Source organism: Astatotilapia calliptera, chromosome 9, assembly GCF_900246225.1.
Source record: "Astatotilapia calliptera chromosome 9, fAstCal1.2, whole genome shotgun sequence".
NCBI classification, from domain to species: domain Eukaryota; kingdom Metazoa; phylum Chordata; class Actinopteri; order Cichliformes; family Cichlidae; genus Astatotilapia; species Astatotilapia calliptera.
The window spans coordinates 23,877,492-23,895,327 of NC_039310.1; the positions used below are offsets into that span (position 1 = coordinate 23,877,492).

The 17,836-nt window shown below is 42.2% G+C and overlaps 1 protein-coding gene across 6 annotated transcripts in view; it reads left to right on the top strand.

The window, feature by feature from the left end:
- Window positions 1-17,836, top strand: part of arhgap21a (Rho GTPase activating protein 21a) — a 100,397-nt gene that overhangs the window by 66,335 nt on the left and 16,226 nt on the right. For 5 of the 6 annotated variants that reach the window (XM_026180094.1, XM_026180096.1, XM_026180093.1 and 2 more), the window contains 5 exons: window positions 2,450-2,542; window positions 3,442-3,520; window positions 5,881-5,935; window positions 8,946-8,969; window positions 10,391-12,359. In XM_026180094.1, coding sequence (XP_026035879.1) covers window positions 2,450-2,542; window positions 3,442-3,520; window positions 5,881-5,935; window positions 8,946-8,969; window positions 10,391-12,359 — 2,220 coding nt within the window. The remainder of the gene's footprint in view (window positions 1-2,449; window positions 2,543-3,441; window positions 3,521-5,880; window positions 5,936-8,945; window positions 8,970-10,390; window positions 12,360-17,836) is intronic. The other variant, XM_026180091.1, reaches the window with a different exon arrangement.

Consider the following 17,836-nt stretch of genomic DNA (forward strand, 5'->3'; position numbering starts at 1 on the left):
GTAAATATTATAAACCTCCAGTATAATGGATGTTAATTTCCTGCAGTAACACATTCAGCCACAGGAGGGAGGCAGTGGTATAAACATTGAACATGCTGGCTTGCAGGGAAAGAGGACGACTAAGGTGACACACTTGCATTACAACGGGCTCTTCTGGAAACATTTCTGTGGTTCCTCCCAGCAGGAATTCGACATTAAATGCATGCAGTCTGGATGTAGTCATGATTTTAGGAAAAAAGGGACACAGTGTTACAAGTTGGATCCCAGACCAACATGTGTAAACTCAGTGAATGTTTCCTCATCTTTGAAGTTTTTCTTTAGCAACATCTGCTCCGGTCCAGCTGTTCAGAGCTCTAAAACACACCGACTGTCAGAGTAACCTCTGGCTAGTAAATGCATGTGTGAACTCAAAGCAGGGCACGGTCGTCAGCGTTCCCTGAGGGAAGAACAGTGGGGATGCTCTGATGTTGCACTTCCGCAAAGCCCGTGGGCTCTCAAAGGCAGCTGATGTTAACTGAGATTGTGGCTTAATGGGCTCAGTTAAAGACAGTTATTATCTTCATTACACACAAGGATAACTGCTGGCTATACCTTTAGATAGATGCTGTCTGAATATGTTTGAAATATGATAGTATTGATCCTTAATCAGCTACGTTTTCTCCACTAGCCTGCCTCACTGTACGTCACATGGCATGCTGTGGTAGCTTTCCCTCTGCCATATGAAAGTGACCTCCTTTGTGGCTTGTTCGCGTGCAGCCATGTCAGCATCCTGTGACCTCCCCTCGCTGTCCTTAGCCAGTGAAAGGATGTGAACTGATGCACAGTGTTTGGATGTTATGATGATGACATTTTGAGATGTGAAATAATATATTTTTCTGTGTAGCTCTGCTAAAGAAGTCGGTGTGTTAAGTTTGAAAATGCAACACTGATCAGAACTGAAAATAAGGCGTCATTCAGTGTTAGCTAATGTAATAAAATTAACCTGTTTGGCTATTTTCTGAGCAGATATCAAACATTTTAGCTATTTAATCCTAGCTTGTAATATGTTTTTCATTGTTTTAATTTAATTCAATGCATTTCCTTTTGTTTTTTGAATTACTGATAAGAAAAACAACAAAAGATCTGACCTTGGACTTTAAGGACAATTGAAACCCTCTGTGACAGTGCATATGACAATGAAAGGTTTTTCTCATTCACCAAACAGCTGACTAACTGTTAGCTGCAGCATGTTTAGTAAGATAGTGAAAAACACCCAAAATACAACATCTGGTGACAGCAGGCAACTTGATTATATATTAACAGCACTTATTTTGTTGCATTTCGACTTTTAAAGTAAAGAAAGAGCAAAATAAATCTCTGCTGCTTTAAACTGACTGAAAACCCAGGTGTTTCCTTTGGACAAGAGGAAAAATGAAAATGGCTGAAAATTTTTCCAAATATTTAGTTCTGATGGAAGTGATTTTTATCACTACTGAACCTTCCAACTTTATTCATTGGATTCTTTTTCTATTTTTGTAAGCTGTTTTTCCTGAGTAAAGTTATCTTTACTAAGTAGGTATTCTCACAAATAACAGGAGAATGCACAGACTATCCTTTGCCCTAACTATACTCAATATGAACATATTGGGGTATACATCTTAAACTTTTGAATTTTCAGTCCCATAGCAGCGAGCACCCAGTCATGTAGTCTGCCTTTACAAACATTCATGAAAGAATGGGTTTCTCCAAAGAGCTCATTGAATTTGAGCGTGGTGCTGTAACAGGATGCCACCATTGCAACAAGTCAGTTCTTGAAATGTATTCTGCGCTAGCTTTTCATTCATCAACTGTAAGTGGTATTATTGCAAAGGGGAAGTGTTTAGGAACCACAGCAACTCAGCCATGAAGTGGCAGACCGCATAAAGTTGCAGAGCGGGAATCGCAGAGTGTTAAAAGTGTGTAAAAGCTGCTAAATAAATTGAACTGTAGCGCTCCAAACCTCCTCTGGCATTGACATCAGCACAAAAACGGTTCGCCAGAACCTTTGTAGTATCAGTTTCCCAAGCTTAGCAGCTCCCAGTACAGGTGGCCCAGTATATTTATCCATAAAGTGTATGTGTAGCAGTCATACTCATGTACACAATCACCTTCAAAAAATAACTCTTTGAGACAGGAAAAAAAACTCTGCAAGTCATCATCTATCAACAGTCTAAAATTTATAGACTCTCCTTTTTCTATACTTTCCTTGGACTTTGTGTTTTTGCTACAAACTGTGTGCATTTACATCATTTCAGGGCTTCAAAGGGGAAATATGCAATAATCAGCATCATCAGCAGAATATTGAAGCTGTTAAATTCTCCCAATGCAATTTGGCCTAGTTATGACTCCACTGCTGCTGCTTTTCCTAACTGTGTGACCAATCGCCATTCTGCATGTGTGCTCACTCTCTCTCTCACTCTCTGGTTGCCAGGGAGACAGAGGAATCGTCTGGAGCCAATGGACACGATTTTCGTCAAGCAAGTGAAGGAGGGAGGTCCCGCCCACGGAGCTGGACTCTGTACAGGTACACACAAAAACACACACACACACACACACACACACACACACACACACACACACACACACACACACACACACACACACACACACACAGTCACATTAACACACACACAGTGTAATAACCGGCAGATCTGATTAACTCTGCCTGTCTCATATCTGACCTCAAAGTGCTTTTCTATGCCAAGATTTCTTCACGTCTGTACTGTAGGTAACTCACTTCCTTGTAAACTGCCAGGCAAAACAGATATGAGGTTACAAAATAACAGATGGCTCCTTCGTGGGGGGTTGAGCAAAGTGTAATATGCACGCTGTTATTCTGACCTCTCCTTAAATTTGTCTTTGTACATCTCCCACTTTTTTTCTTGTCTTATCAAAACAGGAATCAGTTCTAATTTTAATCAGCGAACATAAAAATATCCCCTTTTTGGTGAAAGCATGGATCAGCTCCTGCTCTTTACAGTTTCCCTGGAATTTAGGTGATGGCTTACTGCTGCCAGAATTACTGCCAGGTTAGCACGTTGTTTTACAGGAAATGTAAAGCGGTCCAGACAAGCCGTCTAAAGCTGCCTGCCTTTATCTGTTCGCTCTCCTCCTGGGACAAGCAAGTGGTATTTTCCCACAATTATTTAGTTTCACTCCTAAACTCACCTCCCCTCTCTTCCTGTATGATGGCCATCTTCAGAAAACTTGGAGATAGGTCCTAACATGGGGTTTTTACATACATAAACATGCGCTGGTATTACGATTCTCCTTTGATCTGAACACAAATGTGTGTTTGTGCTGGAAGGAGTCACTCCATCGTGGTTTCTTCAGTCAATAATCACGTTGACTGTGATTTCAGATCATTTTTCAGAGCACAAACACGTGCTGCTCTTTCATCTATTCTTTTTCTTTTCTGCCCAGGGGATCGGATAGTGAAGGTGAATGGAGAGAGCATCATTGGGAAGACATACTCTCAAGTCATAGCCTTGATCCAGAACAGGTAAGATTGCACGTTTCAGTTAATGATTCATTTTGAGGGAAAAAAAATGCCTGAATGACTCACAAGATCTAATCCTTTCATAAATGTTTGTGGCTTATTGATGGGAAAGGAGTTAGAGATGTTGGGAAACATGTTCCTTTTTAGCAGAGAGTTTCCTTCTCAGAGAAAGCCCACATGCTTTCACATCCACGTGTTACATTTAGCTGTGAAAAGATGTACAGAGACGTGACAAAAGAATACTAGCATAAATCAAAGTCTGACTCTTTTATCCTCTTTGGTGCACTTTGATTGGGGCACTGTGTTGTGGACCAAAAAACAGTCTTTTTCATGATCTCCATTTATGATGAAAACGTGATCTGACCCCAGTCTGGCCCACCTAGTCTAAGTGAAATGTTTCCTGTCGTCATGCACCGAGGTGCGTGTGCACAAAAGGATCCAGAAGCAGACTCAAGTGTTAGCAGGAAAGGACACTTTACTGTAAATAACAAAAGGCGGCCCGGGAAAACCAGAGGAGCAAATAAGGAACTAAAAAACCCGGGGAAACAAATGACACGGGGAAGCCGGAATCGGGACCGTGGGAGGCTGCAACAGAAAGGGGAGAAGATTACTAGTGAGCCGGGAAGCTGGGGAGCACAACAAGACAAGGTTAGAGTAGCGGGCTTACACTCGGAGTGGGACCGTGGGGCTCGGGAGGGAAGTGGGAAGGTCCGTGAAAAGGGAATTCGTGGAGTTAGTGACGAGGCCAGATGAAGCACCGGGTGATCCAATCGAGCAGGAGGACAGGCAGGTGGCAGACACTGGACGCCGGATCGAAATCTTAAACACAAGAAGGCAGGTTTAACGCAGTTCCAATAAAACATTAGCGCAACGCTTTCGCGGGAGTCTAGTTACCACAGAGAGGTGATTAACGGACTGGCGTGGAGCATCCGTCAGCGCAGGGTTACGTAGTCCTCCAGGTAATCGCCCCGAGTATGCTGAGTATGATAACCTTGGCAACTGGCCATAAATTTAAAGAGCTCGCTTAGACAAGCAACAAGGTACGCTTCCATATTGATTGATTTTTGTTTCTCCCGTCTCCGACACATGTGGCCAATAAGCGGACTCAACATTCTCACGTAGTTTTTATTGTTAGTGTTATTAAAAGAAACCAAAAAATGGGAAACATCTAGAGTTTTACAAATTTATCAGCTGATTCAGACCAAAGTAAACAAACTACAGTTGGGAAAATGCCAGTTTCTGTTACTCTGTGGCAACACCGTTATGATTTTGGAGAGTGCTGCCTCATGCAGAATATGAGGCCCTGCATTTGTGTTTGCTTGCATGACTTTTTGGTTGCACTTAGAGAGAGAAAGACTGTAATATGCAGATGCTTTGGAGAAACACTTGCATGCAGTCCTCCCAAGAATGGTGAATGTTTGAAATGGAACAGGAAAGAGAATGATAGCAGGCTTCACCAGGGAGAGGAAGAAATGTGGAAAAAACAATCTAAATAGCAGCACATGTTGTTTTTAACATTCGGTTTCACGTCATTCTTAATAGACCAATCCCAGTGCCCAGCTTAACAGCCTCACACACTTTGAGACACTTTCCAGCTAAGCCCATGAGTGCTTCCCGGCAGATGCTTTGACGTTTACGCACACTTTCTGTTAGTCAAAGGGACTTTCAGTGTGGTGCTTTGAAAAAACAAAAAAGGACAATGTTGTACAAACAAGCTCGGGAGGTGAACCAGAAAAAAGAAGAACGGGAATGTGAAACATAAGGCCCGTGGCCCAGAAAAGACTCCAATCCAGACATTTTATTTGAATTAACATAAACTTAAGATCAAAGTGGGGTGTATTTGGCTCATAAAGTGAAATGAGTTTAACATCCCTGCTTCAGAAATAACAACACAAATAAGAGTAGCCCTCATATTTTTGACTCTTCCTTCTGGTGACAGTGCACAGCTACAGCAGACCTGAGTCATCCACGCATCAGCACATGCAGACATGGCGAGACCTTAATCTGATGAGTCCAACATCTCCCAGAGATGTTCAGTTGGGTTGAGATCTCATTTAACATTTGCTTTGAAACTTTAGTCATTCAGCCCTTTAATGTATGTCCTGCTGGTGTGGCCTGGCCCAGGTTCTCATTCTAGAAGATACCAATCACATTACAATCCAAAGTTTGCCATTGAAATGCCCCCAATGGCATAACAAAGACACCCAACCCTGTCACTGCAGTGGTTAAGAGTCAAGTTTTTTTTTCCTTTTAATATGTCACCTGGCCATTTCTTACGAGAAATGTTCACACGTCCTTGAGGTCTATGTTATAACTGTTTCTCTCTCTGTCTTTCTCTCTCTCTTATGTTTATCATCCATCAGTGATGCCTTGCTGGAACTCTGTGTGATGCCAAAGGATGAGGACATTTTGCAGCTGGTAAGCATTTGTTTATCTGTAAATACCACAAGTGCACAAACATCTAAAGAGATAATCCCCAGTTGTAAAACTGGAGAGCAGCTTTTAAGACTCTAGGATTAGGTTATGAATGGCTATAATTAATTTTCACTTATGTTGACATTAAAATGTCTGTCTCTTCATTCCATCCATCGTGCAGTATGTGTGCAGGCATACTAAAACTTAACCTGTTAATCTTTTGAAATTACATTAAATAATCACCTTTGTTCTGCTGAAGAAAAATACTCTGGATGTGTCAAACAAACCAGACTCAATGAGATACTTTACAGTATTTTACTTTGTTCGCTGTCACTGTTTTGCTTGTGATTGTGTCAAACAGTCGGGTATATACAGTAACGTATAGTCAGCTAACCTGTGTAGCAATATACAAAAGCATTACCTTGGTTGCACCTGGTTTCCCGGCTCAATGAACAAATATGACTCAGTAAGGAATTTTTTTATCCAACAATAGTCACATTCATCATCCCTTTCAAAATGCTGGCTACAGACAAGATCATTCTTGAAGTTTGCTTTTAGATTCATTTTCTGTGGCTCTCCACTGTGCAGCTGGAGCCAGAGAAAACTTTACTTGTCAGATTTTTCTTGCAGCAGCTCCACAGATGCTTGCCATGTAGCCAAACAGTTGCTTTAAATTGTCAGTTTGGTGTCCAGACTCCAAAGCAGACAACTTCTGTTACTGGCTGCAAATTATGCTGTTTTGCCTAACCCTCTGAGGTCTGTGACTCTAAAGTGGGATCTAAGCTTCTGAGTTAAATCTATGCCGGAGGTACGCTGTGACCACAAACCCTTCTGAAACCCGACGCCGTGACTCTTAGAAACTAACTGCGCTGCATCAGTGCAGCCTGTAAAGACTGTGATTGGCCTGTTCAGTACCATCATCGGTTTATCTTCATTTTTCACCTTGACTGGAATACAATGGATCCATTCAAATAGAGAAACTCCAGAACCAACTAGTGTGTTGGTGGCACAATGCTGGCAACAGCACTGGCCACTTGCATAGGTTACTTGGTGGCCTCTACATGGATTCAGCATAGATGCAAATCATGCATAACCCAGGCAAACAGAATACACAAGTTTTGTTTTCATTAAAATATTCTGCTAGTCTTTGCAATCAATAAACAACTAAAATAATCATTCTGACTGGCACACGTCAAAAACTATTCACATTTTTATCTAAAAGAGTCTGTTTTACCTTTCTCCAAATGAAAGGGTTAGGGTTGTGTTAGGGTTTACCAAGTATGATGACCTCAGATGTCATATGGCGCCACAGTACAGTATTAATGACAATTACACCATAATTTATTATTTTATTTACGTTTTTAAATAAAACAAATATTTACATCAATTTGAGCATCAGGAGAAAACATCTTATGATGAGAAAAATGTGTCGTTAACGTCTGATTATGGCTAGCTAGTCAAGACTAGCAGGGATTTACAGGCTGCAGTTTGTAGTCACATGATTAATCCACTGTGGAGGAACTCTAGTAATCATTCCAGTGTTGAGTCAATGTTTAACCACCCACTCTATGCAATGTTTCTTAAGGGTTGTTCTTATACTTAAAGCTTGTATTGATTGTCCCATGTGGGTGGGCTAGTTTTCAAAAAGCCAGGAGTAAAACCAGCAAATAGGAACGCCGCCTAGCCGGGTTTCGTGCCGCAGCTCCGCGAGTTTATACCGATCAGCCTGAGGAGCTCAGTGACGCAAACAACCAGCATAAGGCATCATTCAGGGTCCAGAGCACCTCAGACGATAACATTGCAAAGCCGTGTCAAACCAGTCGCCACACGTTTCTCACCTCTGCTTGGGAAAATCACCGTTGAAGCAGAGAGCTGAGTCAGATCCCACCGTGTTGCTAAATTCCTCACATAGCTTGTTAGTTTGGCCTCAGCTCACCAAAAAGCCACAGAAAGTTGCTTTTGGCCTTTTGGAATGAATCAGAGCTCACAAGGGATTCAAAGGAAGCAATTAGCTGTTTCTCCTCATGGAGGAAAACAACAATCAGAGTTAATTTCACCATTTTAATGTACAGTTCACAACAATCTGACCTATTTAAAATCTAGAATGAGCCCCCACATAAAAGTGAAATGTGAATAAACAAGCTCATAGTTCTCATTCCATATTTAATATTTGATCTTGTGCATTAGATTCTATCCCATAAAACGGAAATATATGAAATTTCTGGTATTCATGTGGAGCTCATATTGACAAGATTGAGAAGACTCGATCTAATATTGTTTCCATAAGATAAAAGGAGCTTGAAGCGGCAACACAAGTACCAGTAAATATGTTTTGGGAGATACTGAGTCCTAACTGGAGGGAGTGCAGCTGCAGTCAGCTGACTCCCCTCAGTGCTCTGTTTACAAGGCGGAAGCTGGTGCAGATCAGGCAAGTAAGGGTGCTCACCCAAAAGAGCAAAAAAAAAAAAAAAAAAAAAATCTGACAGTGCAGCATCTGACAGATCAGAGGGAAGACGAGGAAAGAGGCAAGTGTGGAGAGAGTGTAACACACAAGGGCGACGAAATGCTCCAGGAGCCGGCGAGGAAGGGCAAGGGAGGGGCGTTACCACAGTGAGCAGGTGAGAGTGACAGAGCAAAGGGAAGAAATGCAGAGTATGTAGAAGGAGAAAAAGCCAGCAGAATATATTTGCCAGTGTGTTCTGACAGCGACTGTGCTGTGTGGTGGAGGCGGAGGAAGGTGAGGGGACGAAATAATGGGGACAAACAACGAGGCTCAGGAAGGTATTCAGGTCTAAGACGAACACCAAATGGGCAGCTGCGCTCTTTTCAATTCTTATTTTTCCACTTTGACTGACCGTGATGCCTCTGTTCAGCCTTCCTACAGCGAGATGTATTTTTAGCTTTTGCCGAAGTCTATCGTTGGTACCTCTTTATCTCTTTATTCTTACCTGTTTACTCTCTTTATTTCCTTTTTTCTCTCTCTGCTTCCATTTATCTAACCTGTGGACTGCAGTTTTCCAGGGATATCACTGCTCTGGTAAGAAGGGAAATCATACTAATCTTCTCATCTTCCACTTTCCTTCACCTCTTATGAAAGATCTCCCCTTGTCTTGAGATTGTGTTTGCAGTGGTAGGACAGGTAGAGCAGGGTGTTTTTCTCTTACCCTGATAAGTAGGTTAAGGGAAAGACGGGAAAGATGTGTTTAAAGGATAAACAAATGCCCTGAAATCGTCTGTCAACAGACCTTCTAAATTTCCCTCTGTGCTTTCCACGGTGAGGAAATTGACTTCTCTTGGATTGAACGTAGTTTCAGAGGGAGGCACCCGGCAGCTGAGGTAGTGCTGTTACTGTTAATGCAGCTGTAATCTGACACCTCAGGTAGAGTGCAATCGATTAAAGTCCAACGCCACAACTCTCTCCCTTTCATTTTCTCAAGAACGTCTGTGCTGAAAGGATGTGGAAATACAGTCTGTTCAGTATGCAGCCAGGAGTTTTTTCCTGACGCCATCTGTGGCAAAACAAAGTGTTTTTCTTTAACTTTTTATCACGGAAAGTACCTCGGTGGCTTCAGTGACTGTAGAATTGTGAAGCCATGCTGACAGAAGTAACGTTAGCTGCCAACGGCAGACAGAGGAGACCCCCGTTCACCCTCTCCTCATGCCTCAGGGCACACTCTTCGGTACCAAAGGTGGGTAAGCCCCTGCCAGATTAATCCTCACTCAGACTCTGAGGGTTTATTCTGGATTTTCCAGCTTTCTTTCTCTACTTATTGCCCTCTCTGGCAGCCTCCTTTTCCCACTTGTTTCTTTTTTTACAGAGGAGTTTAGGCTGCAACATTTGTTTGCCGTCTCCTAGAAAAAGAATTGAGAAACTTTGAGCAGAGCTGTGTTTGATTTGAAGAAATGGCGTGCTATTCATTTAGTGGTATAGACGGGATCAATCCAGTTGTCCCATCTGTCACGTCCAGTTTGCTGTGGGTATGCAGCAGTGTTTGACTTTCTGATAATCTTGTCAGCTCATACAAAGACTCCTGTCAATAAATGACACTTGTGGATTACGAGCCCTTCTCCAGTTTTGTAACTTGAGCTACAATGTTTTTGTACTGCAGATGTAGTATTTCTATAGGAACATGCTATTGTGGCTGAAATGGCAGTGGAGGTGTAATATGAGATGTGGTTGTAAATGCATCTTTAGCAATACTGCTTGAGAAATGAGATGACAGGGCAAAAATGGATATCCCACTCTTTGTATTCTTGGATATTTTTGGAAATGCGTCTGCACCAGTTATATTTGTGTCAAGTGTTGTTGTGTCAACTCTACAGCACTTCCCACTCCATGCTTGTCCTTTAAGAGAGTTTAAAATATCTGTTCTCTGGTTAGGTTGATGTGATGGGATTGGTTTAGCTCTTAAACCTCTCTGCAACCAAAGTGATATAATTTCTTATAATCTCTTGCAGGCGTATTCCCAGGATGCATACCTCAAAGGAAATGAGGCATACAGCGGAAATGCCCAGAATATCCCTGAGCCCCCTCCCATATGTTACCCACGGATAGAAGTCAAGGCTGCAGGCATGGCTCAGTCATCAGAGCCTGTCACTGTCACTGAGACTCCCAGAGGGCCAGTTCAAGGACCAGGGAGGCGAGGGGGCGCCACAGAGAAGAGCTATCGGGTGGAAATTCCTGTTCCTCCTTCTCCTCCCCAGCAGACGTCAAAGTCTCAGACAGTGGTGTGTGTCTGTAATGACAATGTGAGGACAGTGCCCCCTGATCAGATCGAGAGGGGGTCTCGGGTGGCCCGGGCTGGACCCAGCCACAGGACTGAGGAAAACCGGTATGGTCCTACAACAGATTCTGGCTTGGCCCGACCAAGACCCCTTATTCCCTCAGTCCCTGGGAGCGCTCAGTTACAGTACCCCTCCTCACGCACCACAGAAATGCCAGTCTACCCCCCTTCCTCAACTTCTAGACCTGGAATCTATCCTGACACCTTATCTCCACCTGGACGGGCCTCGCAGGACACGTTCTCCACTGCCATCTCACCCAGCGCCAACCACTACTCACCCTCTCCCACAGCTCCCTCCACCTCCCCTCACCAGAACATTGACTGGAAAAACTACACCACCTATAAGGACTATATTGATGCCAAAAGACTGCACAGTTATGGCTGCCGCACCATCCAGGAACGCTTGGACACCTTGCGTGCAGCTTCCAGTTCTAGTTCTGTCTACACCCAGCAACGAACAACATCTCCTCCCGTTGCCAGTCAGAGAGGGGCACTGGAATCCCAGGTTAGACGCAGGAGTGCATCCAGTGACCGTGGGGTGGATACAGGTAGTCAAGGTGCTGCAGTGACAGCTCCTTTACGCAGCGCCTCCCAGGAGAGGCTAGGAGGCGGGGCAGAGAGGACGATAACAACTAGGAACTGGCCTCGTAGCGCTTCACAGGATGCTCTGCCTTTCTCAACCCCAACAGGAGTCACCAAACCTCGTGCTCGGTCTTGTGATTACCTGGGTCAGCATCCCGGAGAGCTAGGTGGGCGTCTCTCTGGAGACAGGTTGGGAGTGGAGGACAGGCTTCAGCTGGGTCAGGGAGAGGAAGCCAGGGCTAGCAGGCAGGGATCTGAGTTGAGGGCTTTACCTCATCTAAACAGGAGTCTCACTGGACAAGAGGAAGAAGGACAGGGATTTTCCAACTCGCCTCTAGCAGCTCCTGTGTTTACTAAAGGTACAACAGATTCTGCACTACCATCGAGGACAGATGGCATCATAATGAGGCCGTCACGTCTGCCTGTCAAAAATGCCATTTCAGACGCCTCACCTGCTATACCTTCCACTAAACCCATGGACCCTCTAAAAGACCAAAGAGCTAACATCATGGGCAACCATATGGGCTACTCCTCCCCTCTGCACCTGCAGCTCAGGTCCAGGGCTGACAGTCTGAAAATAGAGAGCAGGTCAGAGGCGGGGCTAGCAGCCAGATCCTCCTCTTGCTCTGGTCCTTCGTCTAAACTGCCCACGCAGAGACAACTACAAAGTGCTGGCAGTGCTTCTACCAGTAATGGAGCTGTCACCCAAAAGCCAAAGGTCAAAGAAACCTCTAGTTCCACTAATTCTCTTGTATGGACTAACGGCAGTCTTGCAGAAGGTGTTGAAGGACCTGATGCTACCGTTGTGGTCCTCAGAAGGGACAAAAACTCTGGAACTGCTCATGTTCGCCCTCCGTCCTATGTAATAGCTGTTAACGACAACCAGAGAGGAGTGACTCATAAGTCACCACACTTAGTGAAAGCAGGCTCTGCAGATGCAGCGATGTGCTGGACGTCTAGTGACAGCTACAGGGAGATGCATCTGAGAAGGCTGGGAGACACACGGCAAAAGTCCGGATCCAACAACTTGGATGACTCTCTGGATTCAATCCCCTTCATAGGTAAGACCTCCTTATCTTTATATGTTCTTTCTATAGCAACAAATTTGACACAAGAACAGTCTGTTTTGTTAAAGTACTGCTGGAATTCATTTTAAGCTTCAACTATCAGAAAGCTGCCATCAAATCATCAGGCACAATCTTGCTTTCATGTCTACTTATTAGGTAAAACTGTATTTCCCCATTCAGAACTTGGAAGCAGAAAATTCAGACTGCAGTTAATTTGAGGATGGTTGTTGGCACCTGTTGGCACTACGCATAGAGTTTAGCATAGTATTAGTATAGACAGATCAAATGATCTTAGTGTGAGTTCACATCAGCTAATGATTTGGCTGATTTTACATAGGGTGAGCTATATAAGCTATATAAGCTGCTTTACCGCTGCTGTTCATCTGCAAGCCGCTTTGCTGCCCACCTCTTCAATTTATGCTGTGTCTAACTTAAATAATGTCTGTGGTCATTGATGCCTGCTCCTTTTTATACGAGGACCTTGCTGCTACTCTCCCGTCTTAGGTTTTCAACATATGAATGCATCAAGGAAAGATGGAAAGGTGAAAGACTAGAGCCATGCCACCAAATATAAATAACTGGGGATGCGAAGAACTGTCTTCTTTTGACTTAAGTGACTAAAATTAATTGTCATAAATGATCAAGTTCATTTTTAAATAAAAAGAGGTTTTACATAAAATAAATACTGACATGCTTCAGTGTTGAAATAATATATGTGTAAATACTGAGTCTAGATAAAAGGCTTTGTATCGAAAAGTTGAATGCTACTGTTAGCCATGAATGACAATGGGCATTAATCTTGCAGGACAGGCAGAACTTCACAGTAAAAATACAATCAGTAGTTTAACACACTCTTATAGATCAATAGATGAAGACATATGACATATTTAATTCTCTGTAGGTGAAATGATCATGCAGTAATGGGCTGTTGAGTTCACACTCTGGTTTGCTCATAGCTATATTTCAGGGGTTCCTTGGGTTTTTATAAAATCTTTTTAAAAATCTATAATACCCAGTGATACCTTCTCATGCATGTTTTGGTTATGTTTGTAATTTATTAAATGTTAAAAAAAGAGTAATTAATTCATAATTAATTCACATGTAATTTCCATATTTAGCAGTTAGAAACCCAAGTTTAAAGTGATATCAAATGAAAAGTGAGAAACATATTTTCCTTCCACATGACACTCCCATCTCAAAATCCACAGTTTAAGGTGGTGAGAGTGATATTCTCCACTGTTGGTTGCCTGAGGACAAAAATGCAGACACGCCTTCAGTATCTTCCTGTTTAAAGGAAATAAAAATCACCATAACCAAAAACCATGGAAGCCAAATAATTATAATAAAAAATTAGTCTGAACTTCCTGTTTCTGTAGCATTTCATCAGAAAAATGCATTAAAAATCAACTTTAAGCTTGTCCGTTGTTGCCCCACTTTTGCTGCTACAATGAAATACATTGTGTCTAAATGTCATCATGGCTATACTATTGCATAATCAGGTGGGGGAATTCCCTGCAAGGTTTGCTCAGTGTGAATAAGAATGAATCCAGTTAACCTGTGTTTTGGTGGTAAACTGCCTTTTAAAGGACACTGTTCAGTGTAGAAATTTAAATTTTTAAAAAGTTTTGCTGCTGTTAAGCAATGTTTGTGTTCAGCATTTTGAACTTGGGACAACGTGACACGGTACTGCCAGTAAGCATGACATATTCAGACAATCCTTCGGCATCCGAAAGGGCAGCACAGAAAAAGTACACAGGGTGCACACTATGCACACGTACGCACTCACAGAGCTGCTTTCCAAGTCAATAAACGCACACACACTCCCTGAAACATCTCATATTTCCACCAGTGTTGCACAGAGAAAGAAACCTAAGCGTATCGTCCTAATGGACTATGACATAGCGGAGAAATGAGAGCATTCCTGCAGCAATCTGCTTCAATTACATTTCATTGTAAGCTTCCAAACAATAAGTGGAACAACTGCTGTACATTATCTGCCTGCCAAAAGTTTATTTTATTTCATGTATTTCTTTTGCAGGGAACAGAATGTAACATACACTACTAGAAAAACATGCGATATGTCACGTCTGCTCATGTTTCTGATGATTCTTTTTTTTCTGTGTTTTTCCTCATGAACTGAAGCTGAGAGCTGCATTTACACGTTGAGGTGTTTATAGAATGACATTATTGAGTAATGTTTGAAGCATCTTCTGTCTTTCCAAATCTCGTACAACTCTAGAGGCTGACAAGCTTGAACTCGACCTTGCATCCTCAGTTGTGTCTTCATTGATGACTCATTACCATCCAATGAGAGCAGCTCTTGTGTCTGTCTGGTGTCCTAGAACCTGCAGGGATTAATCACATCCTCTTCCAGCAGCACTTCACAGAGGCAGCCCTCACATCTCATGGTCTCGTTCACAGCATTTCGATCAAGATTAGATGGAGATCTTGGTGCTATAGCAGTAATGTGCCTTAAATCAGAACAATCTGGGGTTGTTTTTTTTATCATGTTATGAGACGGCAGTGTGATATTGCTTATACTCTCATGGCAGTCTGCTGTATATTAAGCAACAGCATGGAGTTAGTTTAGCTGAGAATAGAGGATGGAAAGAGGTTTAGCATGGTTTTTACCCAAAGATAACAAAATCAACCAACAAGTAACTTTGAAGCTCATTAATTTACTATTTACGTGTTATTTACTTGATGTGAAGCATCTGGAGCCTGCATGCTGGACTCTTTCTTCTTGCATTGATTTTCCCAGAGTCCCTCATGGATGAGTGCCAAAACATAAAAAATCCACATGTAATAACTTTGGACAAGATCTAGGTTAGTTGGATCCCCTCTGTTTAAATCTACAGAAACTGATGGCAGTGTGTAAATTCATTCTATCTTGCTATGAAAGTTGGAGGGTAGTTTGTTTATTTATCCCATTTCCTCTCACTTTAAATTACTCCAAGCAACAGCAGACTTGTCCCAGACTCCAGTGTATTTACTTGTTAGATCCACTTTGTGTTTGTGAATTCTGTACTTTGAAGTCCAAGCATTTATTTTGAAAATCAGAACTACAACATATTTCCAAGATTCAGAGGAAGAAATGAGCCTCATTTAAAATACTAGCTTTATTGCTGACAAGTCAAAAAGTTGAGCTCAGTTTGCAGTCCTGTTACTTGATAACAACAGTGCTACCTACCATGGGAAGGTAGGGACCCCCCAGAAAAGAGCAATACTGCCTAATGTTTGGAGACCACAGCATGTGCAATGAACATGGCATCTTGTTGACTTTGAGCTAGTTGCTTGGAAGTCAGCTGTTGTCTTCAAAGCAACTTTGGTGCATCAACAATGGCAATTAAACGGCAATAAGGTGGAGTCAGTCAGCTGTCAGTCAATTTGGGGTCAAGTTGGCATTAACGTGCAATCTATTTGTGATAATTAGTGATTAGCTGTGAGAAATTGGTGAAAATCCAAAATTGTGTGCATGCAGAGAAATTTACATTAAACAGAAATGTATGTTGCTGTAAATTGATTGCTGTGTTGGCAATCTGTCTGCATCAATAAATTAGCTATTAGTAAGCCTGTGACAGTCTGTCTATGACTGATTGCAGTCGGTCCAAGCTGTGCTGCAATTATTTGGAGACAGGTTGCCTCCCATCAGGCAACCTGTCCAATTGCTTTGCAGTCATTAGTGGTGACCCAATCGCTTGCCATCGGTGTGTGACAGCAGAAAAATTCGATGCAGTTACCAGGCAACCACCGATTTTTCCTAGTCACAAGGCGGTAGAAGCTTATTTGTACTTCAGTTGTGATTGAAGCATAATATGAATTACTGCAGACTGAAATACAGTAACAGGCTTTTTCACTACAGTGGTTCTGACTGAATTGGAGTCACCATTTGCTTTTATGTAGTGTGCCTATATTCTAACGATTTTGGTAAATATATTGGAACAGATCTGGAAGGTTAATGAGTTTATGCTGTTATTTTCCACACGGAACACAAATAAAACCATATGAAAGTCATATCTGTAGAGATGTTTTATGAGAACTTTATTGTACCCACAGAAACGACGTACACTTGTATTTACTATATTGACCAGAAACAAAAAGACACCAAACATGTTGTCTAGATGTGGATAGGTGCATGTTCTCCTGCTTAAAGCCAAATCAGTCTTGATGTATGAAAGTGAAATAAATAAATTGTAATTGTACGTGTTAAAACTCGCTGGCTGCCACCATCTTCCCAGAAACAGAGTTAGAGGTATATAAACAAGTGATTAAAGCAAATGGGCATCTGGCTTGCTTGCAGAAATGAGGTTTGCAGTGTCATGGGAGATGTCTTTGCGGTTTGAGGAAAGAGAGGTTTCACAGCAGGAATCTGTACCCTACAATGAGCACATGTTTCACGTTAAATGGCACCACTGAAAGTAAACAGTTTGCAAGGAAATTGTGTCTTTTAGATCTTTTCGCTGTTGTTCTTTTTAGCTATTTGTCTTTTGTAGTCAGGGCACTTTTCAAGTTAAATAACAGCGACAGTTACGTTTCTGGAGATGAATTTGTAAGAATTTGAAAAAGGTATTCTTTCCTTCAGGTGTGCCACAATGACCTGACAAGTTGGAAGTCTCTGGTTGAACCATTTACTTGTGCTCTGCACTATTATAAAGAGAGCTTTCAGTAACAATATCCGCGGTGTGGTCTCGCCCTACTTTCTTCATCACCATATTCGCTGATAAGATTCATTTCTGCAACTACTTGTTCGCTGTACCGGTCTCCTAATTTGTTTTTAGGGTTTGCCGCTTTGCAGATATTGCATATCACTCATTATGACACAGTCTCGCCTGTGATGATATAATGCAAGCTGACTGTACTGCATCTATGTATTTAAAGGAAAGGGGTTGTAGCAGCTTATCTGGACTGAAGTGCTTATCAGCTGACTGACTGACTGAGTCTCTGTCTGCATCATGTAGTCTTCTCTCCGTATGTCTTATCGCTGCTTTTTATTGCGGTTTGCTGCAATGTTTATTCAAGTTGAGACAGCAGACATGACGTAGACCTTGGTTAATGTTGCTCTAATTTGCAGTATTATGGCTCCTATTGAGTTAAGTTGAATACATTTCAAAGATGTGGTATGATTAGCATCTCCAGCAGATTAACTGTGTTAGGAAAATACATATTTGGATCATGATTATGCCATGGTTGGAATTGTTGGTTTGTCACAGCTCTCTTCCCTTTAAGTGACAGCGTCAGCTTATCTGTACACTTTATGGCCGTGTACCATTAATGGTATTCACTTTCCTGTGGTTGTGCAACCTCTGTCATACACTGGAAGAGCCTCATGTTTTTGACTTGAACAGTTTGAAACTGAATTGTGAACTTTTGAGGACTTAATGTAATCATTGATTTGTTGTCAGGTCTTCCTGAATCATCACCATGTCTGTCTTCTCTGAGCCTCGGGCTCAGGCTGCTTCATAACAATAAGT